This window comes from Asterias amurensis, chromosome 19, assembly GCF_032118995.1.
Source record: "Asterias amurensis chromosome 19, ASM3211899v1".
Taxonomy (NCBI): Eukaryota; Metazoa; Echinodermata; class Asteroidea; order Forcipulatida; family Asteriidae; genus Asterias; species Asterias amurensis.
In genome coordinates, this window is record NC_092666.1 from 14,570,481 (window position 1) to 14,589,482 (window position 19,002).

Sequence of the window (19,002 nt, forward strand, 5' to 3'; positions counted from 1 at the left end):
CACCAACAAAATATAATAATTTCTGAGATTTAAAGCATACAATGAAGACTCAATTCATTGGTATTTCCCCCAAGTTAAGTTAGTGAATAAATAAATCTCCTGTGTTCAATAATTTGTAGTTTCGTTTTCCCTCCCCAATTAACCCTTGAAGAAAAGGAAAAATGCCCCACCCCCTCCCCCTCCCCCTCCCAACCACCACCCGGCCCCATCAACCTAGCTCATCCGATCCCCCACCCTTGCACACTATAATACTGCTATGTATTGCCCTTCCATGATTGTCTTTAGAAATCTTTTAAAATAATTATATGAAGCATCTTGCGCGATTTGATTTGGGCATTTTAGTTCCAGACATGCAACAGTCGTCTGTTGCTACACGTACGGTTTCATGTATAAAAAAGTGACCTTTGCCCTCTGTGCGTTGCCTGCAACTTGAACGCTTCAAAATGTCTCTTCGTGTGCTGGTCGGTGTGAAAAGAGTGATAGATTATGCCGTCAAGGTAACTTTTATTTAGCTTTTAATTTAGAATATGAGAACTGACAATAGGTCTTAACGGGAATAGATAAATTTGATGGATTTTATTTGGGGAATCACATAAAATCAGTCAATCTTGTCTTCATGAATTGATTTGCGGCATGAAAGTTGTGTAATAATTCTCAGCAGCTGATCGGCAGTGTGGTAGGGCGCCCTCAGTCTATTTATGGGAAATAGTTTTACAAAATTACCTTTTTTTAGTTTACTTTCTGTTTCATAGCCCCACTTGTGTGGCCAAGGATAGCTGATTCAGCTATCCTTGGCCACACAAGGGGGGCTATCTGTTTCAGTGCTATGATCACTATAGGCCTAATGACTGCAAAACTGTTGTATCATCCGTACTCCTAGAACTATTTCGGTTTCGTCCGGCTATCGTCTCCCGTAACCTCAAAGGTTTATATCTCTCATGCGTTTAACGACCCATGGTTCAATCATTGTTCAATGAATTTTGGCATCAGAATCTCTCTTTATTTTAATTCTAATCTCGCCAAAATTAGGCTCTATGTGTCCTTTGATATCTCAATGTCCGAGGGGGCAACCAGAGAACCCACTCCGCAATCTCAAAAACTGTTAAAAGTTATAAATTCTTACCGTAATTCAGTCCCCAAATACTCCGTGTTACCACTACACTACAAATGCTGATTGTCCCCGAACTCTGCCGAACGCATCGCCAAGTCCTGACACGTGACGAGCGTGTGCATATTATTTTTTTGCTATGGGGTCTCCATCAATAGCTTCAATACAAGGCTTTATTTCATCATGTATTTTAGACATGAAGTGAACAGGTGTAAAAACTATTTTATAACAAAATCAACATTTTTTCATAAATATAGATTGAGGGCACACTACATCAAAGTCGATCAGGGGTAAAATACGCTTTTTCTTGTTTGCTTTATTCCTTGGTTTGTGTACTTTTGTGTAACTGGTTGACATTGAATGGTCTCACCTACAGATTCGGGTGCGGCCGGACAAGCTGGGCGTCGTCACAGATGGCGTCAAGCACAGCATGAATCCATTCGATGAGATTGCTGTGGAAGAAGCCGTCCGATTAAAAGAGAAGAAGATAGCGAAGGAAATCATCGCGATCAGCTGCGGACCTCCGAAATGTCAAGTAAGAATAACAGCTCATTCGCTTCTATTTTTGGGTAGGAAAGTCTTGTGTCAGATTCAGGGCTCACTGCGGCCAGGTGATTAGACTGCAGGACTTTCAATCACAAGGTTGTGGGGTCGAATCCCCCAGCTAATCATTGATTTCACAATGACTAGAATAAATATTGTCGTCTAAGTTACTGAATCACAATTTCTTGATATGTGTAATTCATTTATAATCATAGACGTTAAACCAATGTTTGTATGAGAGAGATTTTATATACCTTGTAGGTTTGCCGAGTTCCCTTGATGGGAAGATCATTCAAACAAACAAGCAAAGCATGCCTGATACTTCACGAAGGCAACGAAGGCGATTGCCTCTTGATCATTCATTGCCTTGATCATTCATTGCCTCGGTGCCCTTTACCATAAAGAAAATGCCATGTTGCCCTTGCCCTTTCAAAAACGAAGCGTACAGGACTGTCTCTGGATTGCCTGAGGCTTATTTTGACAATTTTAAATACCCATTGGCGAGAGTCCAGTTAGTGTTTATCATTTGGCAATTCAGCTCCCCACCAAAAGAGTCCAGCCATGATTTGAAATACCCACTTGACCACTCTGGCCGGAATCCAGTTGTTTTTAAAGCATTGGGCCAGTAACCCACGTATTGAAAACAGAAGGGGTTCACATTATGTACTTTTCTATTAAAACAAGCTTTTGGCTAACTTGTTATTTTATGCGTTAGGGCCTATATTGTTGTTATTTGTTTACTCTTTGCTGTTTTTCTTAATTGTGCTGATTTTTATGCTTTTGTAGATTGTTGTAATGTGCTTTTGAACATTTTACATGTTTTCATGTTTTATGGTGAAATGCGCACAATAAATGTGGTTTTATTATTGTTATTATTATTATTATTCCCTCTCCTACCCCATTTCATATCCTTACCCAATCTACCCTAATCTCTCATCTATTCTTCACATGTTCCTTGTATCCTAGCCTTCTGACAGTCATCTTTATTCAGGACCAGTGTTTTAGTTTCTATTTAGCCTAGGTCGGCCTACAGGTAGTTCTGTAAAACATTTATTTATTTTTCCTGTAGCTAAACTTTTGTTTGCAAGTTATGTTACTGTACTTTATGAAATGGCCGACCGAATAAACAATATAAATTAATAATAGTAATATTAGAAGGTGCTACATAAATTGGTCTTATAATTCAAGCTCTTGCTCTGCTTATCCTGTTAAAAAAAAATAGTCCGTCGCGGGATGGACATCTTGAAGCGCGATGGACATCTTGACACGCGATTCTAAAAAACACAGTTTATAGTCATCGCTGAGTTCTAAAAAATGTGTCTTTTTGGATCGCATGTCCAGATTTCCATCGCCCGACCATCGCGCGACCGACTATAACTCGGCCTTTATGCCCTTAGGGGTGTGATGAACCACTATTACAATAATAATAATAAAGACTATTTATTATAGGGCGCCAAAATCTACCAAAATGAGGTGCTCAAGGCGCACAGGAGGGGGAACCACACACAGCAAGGAAAATAAGACAAATAGACCAATTACACGTGAGATTAAACAATGTGGTTTTTAACTTAACCTTGAAAGTATTGAGATTAGAAATTTTGCGGATTTTTTGAAGAGGCAAGTCATTCCAGAGTGTGGGTCCAGCATGGGACCTATCGCCCCATGACTTGCTACTCTTAGTAACCTGTAGCATGCATACATGTTGGAAGAGCGGAGAGATCGCACAGGAGTAAAAGAGCCCAGTATTATTATTAATATTATTATTAATTATTTCAGGAGACGCTCCGTACAGCTCTAGCCATGGGAGTTGACAGAGGAATCCACGTTGAAATCCCAGATGCTGAATTCCAAAACGTCCTTCCTTTTCATATTTCTAAGATTCTGGCTAAAATAGCACAGGACGAGCAAGCGGACCTCCTTATCCTTGGAAAGCAGGTGAGAATTGTTCAGACTTAATTTTTGTGTCGCAACACCTCAGTGATCGATAGTGGATTGTGTAATATTTGCTTGTACTAAGGGACCTTATCAAAATTAGTCCGGGACAACCAGCGGATAGGTACCGCCCATGTTTTTACCCGCCGTTTATTCGCCTTGTTTGAAAATGGGTGTTGAGAAAACATGGGAGAAGTTCACAGTGCTTGGGGTTGCATTTGTTAACAAACTGCAGAGACTTAGATCGCTATTTACTGGAAAACAAGGTATTTTCTCCTTATTTAATGTATATTTGTAATGTTTTTTAATGTAAAGTTGTAGTAATTCAGCCTTTGTGCTGCGAGGACAGTATTTTAATAAACCATTTTATCTATCAACTGACAACCATAGCACCTCGATGTGGAAATTGGAAATTTTAATTGAAACGTTTCAATTTTAAAGTGATGTTGATATTTGAATTTTGTCCGTAGGCAATTGATGATGATTGTAATCAGACGGGTCAGATGACTGCAGCCCACCTGGACTGGGCACAAGGAGCATTCGCCTCAGAAATCACCTTAGACGACGGACATCTTGTGGTAGGCAGATTCTAGAAGTATCCCTTGAAAAAAAGTTACTGTAACCTCTCATAATTTGTCAACATCAGATGGGATTTCTCTACACAGTTATACATGTACGCTTGTTGAAGGGAAAACAGGAATGGAAGGAGGTTAACAGAAAAATGAAAGAAAACAAATCAATGCTGGCAACAAGGGCAATTGCCTCCATTAGTCCCTGGTCATTGCCTTGGTGCCCCATGAATTGTTCAAATTGAAATTCACAATTTACTCATTGAGATACCCTTTACCAAGAAAAACAAACCGCCTTGCTGCCTCTGCCATGTCAAGATCGAAGCATCAGACCTGATCTTGGCCAGTAATTTTTCTCTGGAGGTTTATACTTGCGCTTTCAGATGGAAACTATTAAAAATTTGTCACGATAAGGAAAAGAAAACTCCTCGGTGCCCTGACCATTTCAAGAACGAAACATCAGGCTTGAACTTGGCCAGATACATTTCTTTAGAGGTTTAGTCGTTGAGCTTCCAGATGGACACTGATAACAATTTGTTACTCGATAATCACCTGTCTTTTACTTTGTTTTTTAATAATAAAGGTTGTTCGTGAAGTTGACGGCGGCTTAGAGACGATAAGAATTAAGATGCCAGCTGTAGTTACCGCTGATTTAAGACTCAACGAACCAAGATATGCAACGCTACCAAATATTATGGTGAGAATTACTAACACTAATCACATCATTTTGATTAGGGATTTGGACATTAGTTATTTATATTTTTTTTTTTTCATGATTTATAATTTGAGCAAATATGCATACCATCTTGTATATATCTAATATTAAGTGCTGTTTTTGATAAATTATTGTGATTGTTTAAAGGATTCGGATACTTTTTCAAAATGTTCACATAATATTTACATTAAACTTACAGGGTTTGAAGATAATGATAGTGGAAAGCTTCCCTTCAAATATTACTAACTAAGGTTGTGTAGTTTTTGAGAAATGAGTAAAACAAGTCACAAAATAATTTTGGTCTCATGAGACCAAAACTATTTTAGCATGTAAAATCCCCTTAACCAGTTATGATATTATACCAAAACCATAGCATAACTGGTTAATACGTTTTCGTATGCTAAAACTGAGACGAAAATTATTACTTTTACTCATTTCTCAAAAACTACAGCACCTCAGTAAGTAAAATTTCAAGGGAAGCTTTCTAATATCATAATCTTCAAACTGTGTCAGTTTGTGTTGTTTGTTACGAAAAAGTACATATACCCTTTAAGAAAAATTTGATCAAAACATTTGAATACTCGTTACAGAAAGCAAAAAAGAAACCAATAGCTAAGAAGACACCAGCAGACTTTGGCGTTGATATAACGCCCAAGATTGAAATTATCAAAGTTGAAGATCCCCCAGTGAGGGACGCCGGTGTGAAGGTGGAGACAGTTGAAGATCTTATAGGGAAGTTGAAAGAAGCCGGTGTTGTGTAAAGCTTGTAGAATGGTGAGTATTTTCCTGAGCATGCGCAGACGCATTAAAGCTATTGGACACAAAAATTTAAAGTTGCCAGATTTACAATCAACTTACAGGGTTTACAGAAGGTAATGGTGAAAGACTTCTCTTGAAATATTATTCCCCTGGGTGGAGAGAAGCAATTATAGTTAAGTGTCTTGCTCAGGGACACAAGTGTCATGACCGGGATTCAAACCCACACTCTGCTGAACAGAAGTACCAGAGCTTGAGTTCGGTGCTTATCTGCTCGGCCACGACACCCTACTTGATGAGAATGATTAGCAACCTGTGCACCAATGTGGCTGCTGCTGCTACATACTCTAAAAGGAGTTGAGAGGGTTGAAGAAATGTTTTCAAGAATCTTATTTAATTTCTTTTCCTCTCTAGACATCGACGACCCATACGTGGACGATCAGAGAAAGAGGGCATGCCGTATTCATCACAGATTGATCAGAGGCCATCCAACATTTTTCACAATCCTACAAATGGGGACACTGGCAGGCAGAGTTTCAATATGTGGCAGTTTTTGCCATGAAACAAATGGCAACTTGTCTCTTGCTTGGTATATCAAATTACCTCAGAATGGTTTCTATGACAATAGGGGAGTGATATGGTCTCTTGGTGGCAGCAGACTTAAATCTATTGGTCTTGGAAATGTGCGCATGTTCAGAACTATGTAAACAATTTCAAGTTACCTTACATGTCTGCCATAGTGTGAGCCAGAGGGGCGTCTTTTGGACACATTTAAAAAAAAAAAATGGACACCTGTTTTTTTCTGTCATTATCTCATTATCATTTTTTGCAAGTGAACAATTTGGACACCAAATTCTAGCATATTTGTACACCCGTTTACCAAAACCTTGGATGTCTGCTGCCACCATTGTCCAAAAATCTCCCAGTTGGAAACATTGAAAAAGTTGTATCTTTTGAGAGTCTATGGCCCTTTTCGAAACCACGGCTTTGGCTTCAGGCCCCTTCCTCATGTCTGAAACCAATTTTCAAAACAACCATGGGGCCAAGCTAGCCTGAGCAAAGCTAGAGCCAAAGCCGTGTATTCGAAAAGGGCCTATATCTTGTCCCTAAACAATTCAATTGTCAACTTTGGGACACTGGGTGGCAGCAGACATCCCAGGGAACTTTCCTTGTTTTCGTGATTTTAAGCATGTGCAGATTTCATGGGAGTGCTGGATTGACTTGGTGAAGTCTAGCATCACACAAACGGTCTCCCTTTCTTGTGCTCTGACTTGAACTCGGATTTTTAAAAAGTGATTTTGAATTTATTTTATCAGATATTTTGAAGTGGATTATTAAACAATGCACATAACTTGTAATTTAAATAAAGAAGACGTGAGAAAATAACTTGATTGGTCAGTCTAATTTAATTGTAGAAAATACACTTTAAAACTTTACAATATATGTTGTTGAAAATTTACAGTTCTACTTTGAATTGATTGTTTCCATTATTTAAAAAAAAATATTTTTGTTCCAAACTTGTTCACATAGCTCATCATTGAATTTGTTCAGAACTCGCTGGCACCAATAAACAAGCGTTGACATTGTTTAAAAGGAAATATGTTGTGGAGAATATTTGTTAAATTTTGTCAAAATATTTTAAAAGTAATTCACCCTACGCTGGTTGTCATGGTCGGCCAAATGTTGGCAAAACATGTTAACATATGTAACCAAATTCATAATTTTCTGCAAACTTTCTTTGTTGGTTGTTTTGTTTCAAACAATTTCAACACTTGTTTGAATATGTAATAAATAATAATAATAAGACTTGTAATCCACCCTGCTGGATGTTCATTATTAGTAAATGTGGCTGTCTGTTTTTGTTTTGCATTTATCAATATTTTTCCAACCTCTATTGGCAAAACCTCGTGCTGTGAAGTCGCAATTGAAAGGTCTAATTGGCCCTGATATTCTTGTTGATCCAGAATCCAGGAGCTTGCCATTAAATATCCATTAGGCAGTTGGGTTTGCCCATTTGCTGTTATATATCCAGGGGGTTGAGTCCAAACTCCAGTAACTTCTCTTTCTGGACACCATGTATGTGTGTAGCCTCGTTGGTCCATCTCTTCTTTGCTGCATCCAATTTTAAGACTAAGTTGTCTAACGCTTCCTGCAAACAAATAACAATGCACTCTTACTTCAGGCTTGGAACTACACAGTGACCATGGCAATTGTCGCCCCTGGTCACGGCTTTGGAGCTTTTTTAAAAGTTTCCTGTTGATTTCAGATTCTGAATGAGTGCCCATTGCAAATTAAAAATGACCTTGCCCTCTCAAAGATGAAATTCCACTCCTGAGACTGACGCACAGGAACTTCTAGAAAAAACAAGCCTGTAAAATCTCTACCTTTAAGCGGGTTAATTGCGCCTATTTTGTATCTTTAAAGTAGACGTCATGATCACGAAATGTGCATCTGCTTTTAGTGTGGCAGCGCCCTCTTCGGGTCAGCTACACATACATTAAAGGGCTTGAGTTTTACACACTGGATCACAGGCCCAAGGCCAGTGATTTTAGCTTAGGGCCAGTAAACTCGGGATCGGACATGTCCGACTCTCTTGTGTTATTCAATTTAATAATAATACCTCTTTGTGTCATTATCCCAAATTAACAAAAGAAATTATGCCTTTTAGTCTGATAAAATAAACAGTTTATAAGATCAATTTTCCAGTCTTGTCAAATTCTGGCCCAGTAAAAATGTTGAGCTACAAGCCCTGTGTCTTGTGGAATTTTACGCCTGCATCTTCAGGCCCGGTAATGAAAGTTGATAAACTAGTACCCACCCGTGACCCTCTACATGTAGTTTGCCTTGGAAACTAGTTTGTCAACTTTCAATACTTTAGGGAGCTCATTTTGACTGTTCACCTTCAAACCATTTCATAATTCGACCCTAATACAAGCAGAGTCTTTCTCGAAGCCTTCAGAAAGTGTCTGCTAGAATCGAAAATTAAGGCCATCGATAACTATCTGTTTGCATTGATGTATTTTAAAGTGTCGTGGCCGAGTGGTTGAGATCACCGAATTCAAACTCTGGTGTTTCTGATCAGCAGAGTGTGGGTTTGAATCCCAAGCCGTGACACTTGTGTCCTTAAGCAAGACACTTAACCATTGTTCTTCCTTCGGTTGGGGCATAAAGCCGTTGGTCCCTTGTGTTGTGTAACGCATGTAAAAGAACCCCGTGCACTTATCGAATAGAGAAGGGAGTCGCCCTGGTGTTCAAGGCTGTGGCTGCTGTATGCGCCGTAGCACCTTGTAAACCCTTATAAGGTGCTAACTAATTGGGTCTCAAAATTCACCACTGCAATAACCTATCTTTCTGAAAGTTTGTATATACTCAGCGCCTTGAGTACCTTGTTTGGTAGATATGTGCGCTATTATAAGACTTTGATAATATGCCAGATGTTCTTTTGGTTGGTAAGCAGTTTGCAATTTTTCCATTACAGCACCCAGGCTCTGGAATTCACTTCCTGAAAACCTCAGGGAAATACACATCTCTGCAGCAACTAAAGACACACCTGTTCACACTTGCTTTTCCTACCACTTGAGAATTCCCTCTTTTCCGTCTTGACCGGCGCCTTTGAATGGTTTCACATCAGATTTAATGCACCTTTATAAATGCTGTGTAATTATTAATTATTATTCATAAATACCCGAAACAGTTTCTCCATTTTGATTGGTTGAGAGGACATCACATGGGGGTGTTTAAACGGATGATTAAACCGCAGCCAGAAGTGTTTAAACATGGGCGTGACACACGAGCTTGGACCTTTTCTTATAACACAGTTTATTCATTCCTAAAGGTCAAGAGCAACGGCTGGAACACCTGTGCCACATCACGCAATACGCGCATGTCAATCTCCTTATGAGGAGTTTTTACCAGAGGGCTTTACCATTTCATAGCTGGTGGGGTGTTTTGTTGAAAGAAATCATTGACCATTTATAATTTTTGATTTATTTTAACTTTTTGACCAAAAAGTTTGGATGTATTTTGACCGAAAGGGTATTTATGAATGGGAATGAAAATGTGCTTGGCTGGTATTAAACAATCTATTTAAAACCGACCAGGCACATTATTTATTCCCTTATTACATTATTCAATATTTCAATTTGTATACTTGTATTGCTGAGACTTACGTGCAACATGTTCTCGTATGAAAATTCCATATTCTTAATCTTTTCCTCCAGTTCAGCGATCGTTCCATCTTTCTCTTTCGTCATTTGTTCTTTTTGCTCTTTGGTCGATTTCAGCTCATGTTGTGTCCTCGCTAAAATGACATTACAAAATCAAAGATGGGGCTTATTTTTCAAAAGCCTGAGGCAAACATTGGTTAAAGGCAGTGGATACTATTGGTAATTACTCAAAATAATTATTATCATAAAACCTTTCTTGATTATGAGTAATGGGGAGAGGTTGATAGTATAAAACGTGAGAAACAGCTCCCACTGAAGTGACGTAGTTTTAGAGAAAGAAGTAATTTTCCACGTATTTGATTTCGAGACCTCAGATTCAGAATTATTTTGAGGTTTCGAAATCAAGCATCTGAAAGCACACAACTTTGCGTGACCATGGTGCGACAAGGGTGTTTTTTCTTTCATTAATATCTCGCAACTGCGACTACCAATTGAGCTCAAATTTTCACAGTTTTGTTATTTTATGCATATGTTGAGATACACCAACTGTGAAGACTGGTCTTTGACAATTATCAATAGTGTCCAGTGTCTAGTGGCCAGTATCAACACTTTGAGTGGTCCAACATTAACAGTCAATCTGTCCTCTGAGTCACAAGAAAATGGTGAAAAAAACATCACTGTATACAAACATTTGATTTTGCACTAGCAAGAATATCAGCAAACTTTGAGTGTGTGTACTCTGTGAACACCCATATTTTCAGTTTTACCAATTTATTCACACCCTTTTTCATGAGAAACAAAAATTCTAGTGAAACAGTTGTAAAAATATTTTCACAATGCTGTTTGTTTTTAACTTGACATTTCAACATTTCATCAAATCACAGAACTGTTACTTTAAAAGAAAAAGTACATGTGTGAACAGATTGCTAAATCATTCAAAGCAATACTCTCTACCATTTCAGGTTCCCATTTACTCCTGGTGATGAGAAGAAATTATGGTTAAAGCCATTGGAAACTTTCAGTAAATAGTATTGTCCAAAGGCCCACACTTTGTGTATCAGAACTTATATATAAAATAACAAACCTGTGAAAATTTAGGCTCAATCGGTCATCAGAGTCTGGAGAAAATTCGCGATGTGGAGAATTGATAATTGTTTTAATGTTTTCTCAAAAAGTAAAGCATTTCATGGAAAATCATTTCAAGAGAAGTATTTTACCATTACCTTCTGTAAACCCTGTAAATTGATTGTAAATCTGTGAACTTTTATTTTTTTTCTGTTCCGAAAGTGTATAATGGCTTTAAGTGTCTTGCAAAATGACACGTGTTTCATGATCGGGATTTAAACCCACACTACAATGTATGGAACCCTGGAGAATCATGTGATATGCAGCTTAGCCACAAATCTAGTTTGCCCTCTGCCCTTTGACCCATGTGGATTTTGAGGGTCATTTATCACCTGACATACCTAACTGGGTCTTGGTCTTGGCAAGGTCGGCTTCAAGTTGATGAACTCTGACCCCCATCTCAGTCTGCATTGTCTTGTACTGCCGCGTCATATCTTCAGTAAAAAACAAAATTAGATTCAGAAAAAGAAATTAAATATTATAAAATTTTCACTAAAGACACTGAACACTATTGGTAATTACTCAAAATAATTGTTAGCATAAAAACTTACTTGGTACAAGCAATGGTCAGCTGTATAAAACATTGTGAGAAACGGTTCCTCTGAAGTAACGTAGTTTTTGAGAAAGAGGTAATTTCCGACTTAAATAATAAAAGACTTCAGCTGAAAGTTTTTACCTGATGTGACGTCTCGTTGATCCGTCTTCTGTTGATCTAGATCCTCCTGTGCAATCTTCATCTTCATCTTCCATTCTTCACTGTGTGATTGAGAACGTCTTGCCAGATCCTTCCTACTTGCTGAGGCCCATTAAAAATAAACGAGTGAAATCAGTCATCAAGATTGTAAAAGTAAAAATAATATTATCATTAATACTTTGTGGAAAGATTTTTAATCATTTTGATTCTGGTCTTGTGTAAGAACAATAATGGTCCAGTAAATATTGTCAACTACAAGTCCTTTGGTCTTGGACCTTTCCCTCAAATTTGAGCCCTGGGAGACAGTAATAATAATAATTACCCATTTTAATATACCGCTTTTCACACCTGGAGGGCGTCCCAAAGCGTTCACATTATAACCCCAGCCGTCAATTTCACAAAGAGTTAGGACTCGTCTTATCTCCAGTTAGGACGAGTAACTCTTCCTACTTAGGATTAATCTGAAGGTCTGCTTGCTACAGTGCAGGGTTGGGACTCGTCCTAAGTCCTAAGATTAGTCTTAAGTTTAGGAAGAGTTTTGTGAAATTGACGGATGGTCATTGGGGCCTTAAATCACTCCTTCAACCATCTCAGCTCCCTGCTACATCCATGACAACTAAGGCCACTACGAATTTGGAAAGGCACGAGTTGTGACCCCCCCCCCCCCCCCCCCCGCACCCCTCTACAATTACATTTCACTCACAAAAAGGAAAATATTAACTTACAAAGGTGATCTTTTAGAGCCTCAATTTCATTCAATGTCTGCTTGTATTTATCTTCGATTGTTAACTCAGCATCTTAAAAAAAGAGAATACATATTAAGCAAATTAATCATCTTTCATTGTGTAAGTACACGTACATGTGTACAGTCACCAGTCACTGTGGTCAAGTGGTTAGACTGCAGGACTTGCAATCACAAGATTGAGGGTTTGAATCCCCCAGCTAACCACTGATTTCACAATGACTAGAATAAGCATTGTCGTCTCGTTACTGAATCACATTTCTTGATTTGTGCAATTCATAATCATAGCCGTTATGAGAGAGATTGGCTGTTGCTACCTCTAGCTATAAAACTATAAGGCTCCCTAGTTTCTAGAAGTAGGCTGCCAGTATCCCCTGTGTAGACCCAGTAACTGGGGCGCTGTATTCCTGTTTTCGAAATTTGACATTTCATCTGTCATACTAGCTTATGACAATGACAGATAATGTCAAAATTTCGAAAATAGGAATACAGCGCCCCAGTCACTGGGTCTAGGATGGGGCGCAGTATGCCTTTTTTCGAAATTTTGACATCATCGGTCATGACCGATAATGTCAAATTTTCGAAAAAAGGAATACAGCGCCCCAGTTACTAACCCCTGGAGCCTACATGTGGGAGTTTGCCGAGTTCCCTTGCTTGATAGTGGGTAGTTGCGATGATGGGAAGATCATCTAAACAAACGTCCACTTGACTCCTGTGTTCGACTTTAACTTCGTGATATTGCTTGATGTCGAACTTCCGAGTTTGTATGGTGCCGACATTCTTGGTGCCGAGAGTGGTACTATGCTATGGTGGGTGCCGAGTTTCAGAAAACTATTCCTAAATGCTCCTATGCCTATATGGACAATCACAAACACCATGTGAAAATGAACTCACCATTCTTCTTCTTCTTCTTCCCCTTCTTTCCCTTCCCTTTTCCTTTCTTCTTGGGCGGCATTTTGGATCTTCTCAAATAGATTCACATAATAAGTTTACCAACAAGTCATTATTTACAAATGTGTACACCGACCGCCGCGCGTTTAGCCATGTCTATGGAAACAGGTATAAGTCGAAGTACGCATGCTCAGACCAATCAATCATCGCTGGTTGTGGGCGTAATTTTTTTCCCAGGACAGATAAGGCCACTTAGCATGCGCTCATTATGGTAAGTGGCCTCATCTGTCCTGGGAAAATAATACGCCGGCCGTGGTGGATTCGTGCTCGTCGGTTTGAAGAGCGCCCTCATTGAATTTCCCCAACCGTGACACTTCTGTCCTCAAGCAGACACTTAACTATTGCTTCGTCGTTCGGATGGGACGTAAAGCCGTTGGTCCCATGTGTTGTGTATCGCAGGTAAAAGAACCCAATGCACTTTTCGAAAAAAGAGAAGGGGTTCGCCCCCTGTGTTCTTGGCTGTGGCTGCTGTATGCGTCGTAGCACCTTGCAAACCCTTAGGTGCCAAATAATTGGGTCTCAAAATTCATCACTGAAATTACCTATCATTCTGAAAGTTTGTATTATACGTAAACAGCGCCTTGAGTACCTTGTTTGGTAGACACGTGCGCTATATAAGACTTCGATATTATGATAATAATTATTATTATTAATTTTCCACCCATCGTGTAGTTGGTATATTTTTTTATAACAACGCACCACATTAATTTCGCTTTATATGTAATTTTCCCCTACGGTAATTTTTTCACTAAAATCTGTTTTATTTTATGATAAAATAGTAACAAATGAAAAGCTGCAAATGGCAGGTAAGTGAAAGTCGTAAAGTAAGTTTTATCCGTTTCATAATTCAGTTTATAAACTGTGGCAGTAACTTCAATTTGTAGTCGTACGATGTGCGTGGAGCGATGTGACGGTGTATACGGTTGGGTCGTGCGGTGTGAATAAACACAAATCTTACCTTTTTTTTCTTTCTTTTTTTTACATATTGTTTAAGATGTTATTACTTACATCAACATTTTCACCAAGTTTCAAGTGATTGGACGTTACACTTTTTAATGTCAGTGTTAGATGTGGTAGGCAACCGTTATAGAGGGAAACACCAAACAATCACGTAAGGTCTGAACGATCAATCCACGCGATTCAAGCCTTGTGTCCCTATATTATAACTGGGGTGCACAACATGCTGAAATTGTCACCTTGTAATTGTGAATTATTCATGTTTGGAGAATTATAGGTTTTCTCAGTCAATTTCGGAAAATGAGCAGCCAATTTAACCACCAAGCTATTCTATTTCGCGCAAAATTGAATGCTACTCAAAAGGGTCATTCGATTTCGTTTTGGGATAAGTCAAATGTACTGTTGCGTCATTCGAATTAACAAAATAACCATTCAATTTAACAATTCATCAAAGCAGCATTCAAATTCGTAGACGCTTCTTGAGGCGTGTGTGCCACGAAAAAGAATGACGCTACGCTAAATTGAACAGAGTGCTAAAGGAATTTGACTCGACCCAAAACGAAATTGACCGGCCGAATTCTGAATTTGAAACGCAGTATAACAACTGGAGAGGCAAAACAGCTTAAATTCGAACGCATGAAAATGAAATTGACTGCTCATTTGCCGAATTTGACCGAGAAAACCTATATTTAGGGTTCCAACAGCCGGTGTGGACGTTTTTTTATTTTAATTATGAACAACAAATTGAGGACTTTTATATTTATGAAAACAGCCTAAAAGATACTCAGATAATGACTTTGATGGTACTCTTATTGATCATCTTTATTGTAATAATCCTAATATTATTGGTAAGGTAGTGCTTCATAATGGTATCACTGGAAGTGACCATGCAGGCATTCATTTTTCACTTAATGTTGCTCCTCCTAGGCCGCCCCTTCCTCATGGAACGTTTCTTCAGTACTCAAATGCTGATGCTAATGGGCTTAGAAATAATCTGGGTAATATTGATTGGCACAAAGTCATTGGTTGCAAATCAATAGATGATGCCTGGTGTGCTTTCCATGATACATTTTTCATCTTGTATTCACAAGTATGTGCCTTTACGGAAAGCTAAAAAGAAACCCAAAAAGCCTTGGATTACCGTGGAAACTATAAATCTTGCCAAGAGGAAGCGTCGCCTGTATAGGGCTAGTCGTAAGGATCCTGACAATACCTGTAAATGGACCAAATACAAACAACTCAGAAATAAACTCAAGACTCAGGTTCGGAAGGATTACTACGAGTACCTTAAAGATATTTCCAATGATAATTCTAACTGTGGTGCTAAATTCTGGTCATTTGTGCGTGCATCTAAGTCTAGATCACCACCAGATGTTGATGTTGTTTTCCTTGATTGGAGCAAGGTTTTTGATAAAGTAAGTCATCAAATCCTTTTGAAAAAACTCCATCTTTATGGCATCTGTGGCCCCTTGAGGCAATGGATTTCATCATTTCTTTTGAATCGTTTTCAGCGCGTCCAATTCAGGGGGCCTCCTCCGGGTGGATCCCTTTTCAATCTGGGGTCCCCCAAGGTTCTGTCTTTGGGCCTCTCTTATTCAATTTGTTTGTTTTGGATTTACCTAATTATGTTCAATCCTCTTTACCACAATATGCAGATGACACCCTTCTGTATAGGGCTATCCACTCAGATTCTGACATGCACATCATGCAGGAGGATCTTGATAATATTACTTACTGGTGCCAAGTCAACAAAATGTCATTGAATCCTGATAAATGCAAGGCCATAGCGACTGAGTAGACTGGTTGGTGCTGTGCATCGACACCCATCCTACCAAGTTCGTAATTCTCCTCTACTCTTGGTGTAGTGCAAAGTCATAAGTATTTAGGTGTAGTCATTTCACCCAATCTTAAATGGAGGGGACCATGTTAAGCACATCACCTCTAGAACCTCAAGGCTTCTTGGTTTTATTAGACGTCTTGTCCGCTGTAACGATGCTGACATTTTGGTTAAGCTATATAATTCATTGTGTCGCCTCATTCTGGAGTACGGGGCTCCAGCTTGGATTCCACACCAGTCTGGTCATCTGAAAGATCTTGAAAAGATTCAAAAGCGCTTAACGCGTACTTGTCTGCCTGGACCTAGTAGGCGAGTTGTCTTACAATGAACGCCTTCAAAGGCTTGGGCTTACCTCTTTGGAGAATAGATATAATTACTTTGCCATTGCCGATGTTGCCAAGTGTCTATATAGGGTGTATGATGTTGATCCTTTCAATTTTATTACAATTAATGCTCGCCATTCTGACAGTCTTAAATTTCATCATACTTCTGCTAGAACTGATGCTTTTAAATTTACTGTTTTTAACAGATTTCCTGTCTACTTTGACAATTTACCCTCCCATGTTAGGAACCAACTTTTAATTAGCCTCCCTGGTTTTGTTAGAGGAATCAAAAAGCATTTTAAAGAAATCAGCTGGCAGGTCCACATTTAATTAATTTGTTTTTATTATTTTATATTTTGTTTAAATTCTTACTTGTCTTTTATTTCTGAGTTGCCTGGCTTGGCTGGTGGGTAATACGTATTCCAGCTGCTGTGGAGGGTGTGTTTTGTCTTGTTAATGCTCGTTATTGTCTCGAACCAAAAGGTCAGCCACTTTGAAAGTGACTTTGTGTCGCTATTGGCTTTCCCTGCCAGGGTTCTTGTTTTTTGTTTTGTCTGTAGTGTCTTGTGTTCCACCCCCGCTGGAGGTGTTTCCTATTCCTACACAATCCTTATTATCTGCCCGCGGCCAGGCTAGGTTTCTCAGTTATTTGCTAGTGTTTTTATAACCATTGTATTGCTTTTTCTTGTAAATCTTTGATGTGCAATTGTTTAATACATGTGTGTGTTTTTTCATGTTTGCTGGCAAATAAAATGAAATGAAATGAAAAATCTTGAGAACGAAGCAAGGTGTACTATTTGTTTTTTACACCAGGCTTTTACTCCCGGAAACCGGACACCTCGAGTTTGTTCACAAACTCTCAATGTCTAGTTTTTAATTTTTTTTAGTCTTGGTGCAAGACGTGTCTCCTTTCCCTTCCATGCACACCGCGGACTAAAAGGCAGGTGAGTAGGTGCGGGCGCTGTTGGTGAATTGGCCGCGATGTGCGTAAAAGGAAAACGAGAAACGTCTTGGACCAAGTCTACATTTTTGTCTTGCTGCTAATTAACCAAACTGCCTCGCTAAGATTTTGAAAGCCAGTGTTTTGTTATGATAGGAATTTGATTGGTTTCTAAAAATTGCTATTTTATGGGGCGGGGTCTGAGGGGGACACCGACGTTTAGAGTCAACATGTGAACCATAAACCCACCTTTGACCTCGGTATCACCTCTAATTTAGTCAGTAAATGTTAATGGCCTTTGACCTCGGAATCAGAAAATACATTACTTTCATAATGAATTAAAAAATCCCATTTATTTCCATATAATGAATACTACTAAACAAATACTTAGAACCATACACCCTTATTTAGTCAGTAAACGTTAATAACCTTTGAACTCGTCGGTACCAGAAATTACATTACTTTCATAATCAATTACTCCCATTTTTTCCATATTTAATGAATATTACCAAACAATACATAAAGGAAAGTTGAACATTTAAAATGTTTAGAATCATTATGGTCACACTTCCTAGCTTAGGCCTATTTAGTCAGTAAATGTTTATAACCTTTGACCTAGTCGGTATCAGAAAATACAATACTTAAGTAATCAATTCAAAACTCCAATTTATTTCCATGTTTAAAGGCAGCGGATACTGTTTGCATAACTCAAGATAATTGTTAGCATAAAACCTATACTTGGTAACGAGTAATGGGGAGAGGTTGATAGTATAAAACATTGTGAAAAACGGCTCGCTCTGAAGTGACGTAGTTTTCGAGAAAGAAGTAATTTTCAAGGATTTTGATAAAATCAAGCATACTGTGTGCATATGTTGAGATACACCAAGCTAGAAGACTGGTCTTTGACAGTTGCCAATAGTGTCCAGTGTCTTTAGTGAATATTACTAAACTAAACATAAGTGGAAAGTTGAATATTTACAAATGTTTAGAATCAATATGGCATACACCCTTATTCAGTCAGTATATGTTAATGACCTTTGACCTTGTATCAGAAAATACAAAACTTTCATGTTATTTTATACCTATGTTGAGATACACCAAGTGAGAAGACTGGTCTTTGACAATTACCAATAGTGTCCAGTGTCTTTAGTGAATATTACTAAACTAAACATAAGTGGAAAGTTGAATATTTACAAATGTCTAGAATCAATATGGCATACACCCTTATTCAGTCAGTATATGTTAATGACCTTTGACCTTGGGGTATCAGAACATGCACAACTTTCATAATCAATTCAAAACTCCCATTGATTTCCATATTTAATGAATATTACTAAACAACTTAAGAGGAAAGTTGAATATTTACATATGTTTAGACTCATTATGGCATACACCCTTATTTTGTCAGTAAATCTTAATGACCTTTGACCTCGATATCGGAAAAAAAACAATACTTTCATAATGAATTAAAAAATCCCATTTATTTCCATATTTAACGAATGTTACTAAACAATACATCAGTGGAAAGTTTAATATTTACAAATGTTTAGAATTAATATGATAATGTAAAGTATTATCTTTCAGCAAATGATAATGACCTTTGACCTCGGTATCAGAAAATTAAATACATGCATAATCAATTTA

The 19,002-nt window shown here is 38.3% G+C and overlaps 2 protein-coding genes across 2 annotated transcripts; one reads left to right on the forward strand and one right to left on the reverse strand.

Annotated features, from left to right (window-relative positions):
* The first annotated feature begins 404 nt into the window (after positions 1-404).
* Positions 405-7,436, forward strand: LOC139951882 (electron transfer flavoprotein subunit beta-like). Its single transcript, XM_071950962.1, has 7 exons — positions 405-497; positions 1,485-1,643; positions 3,428-3,586; positions 4,054-4,161; positions 4,736-4,849; positions 5,458-5,641; positions 6,038-7,436. Exons 1-6 carry the CDS (start codon positions 444-446, stop codon positions 5,626-5,628), a joined length of 765 nt encoding a protein of 254 aa, XP_071807063.1. The 5' UTR covers positions 405-443; the 3' UTR covers positions 5,629-5,641; positions 6,038-7,436.
* Positions 7,011-13,409, reverse strand: LOC139951883 (dynein regulatory complex protein 12-like). Its single transcript, XM_071950963.1, has 6 exons — positions 13,245-13,409; positions 12,334-12,405; positions 11,591-11,710; positions 11,256-11,348; positions 9,793-9,923; positions 7,011-7,772 (listed from the first exon to the last, which is right to left on the reverse strand). Exons 1-6 carry the CDS (start codon positions 13,303-13,305, stop codon positions 7,644-7,646), a joined length of 606 nt encoding a protein of 201 aa, XP_071807064.1. The 5' UTR covers positions 13,306-13,409; the 3' UTR covers positions 7,011-7,643.
* Positions 13,410-19,002: the final 5,593 nt, after the last annotated feature.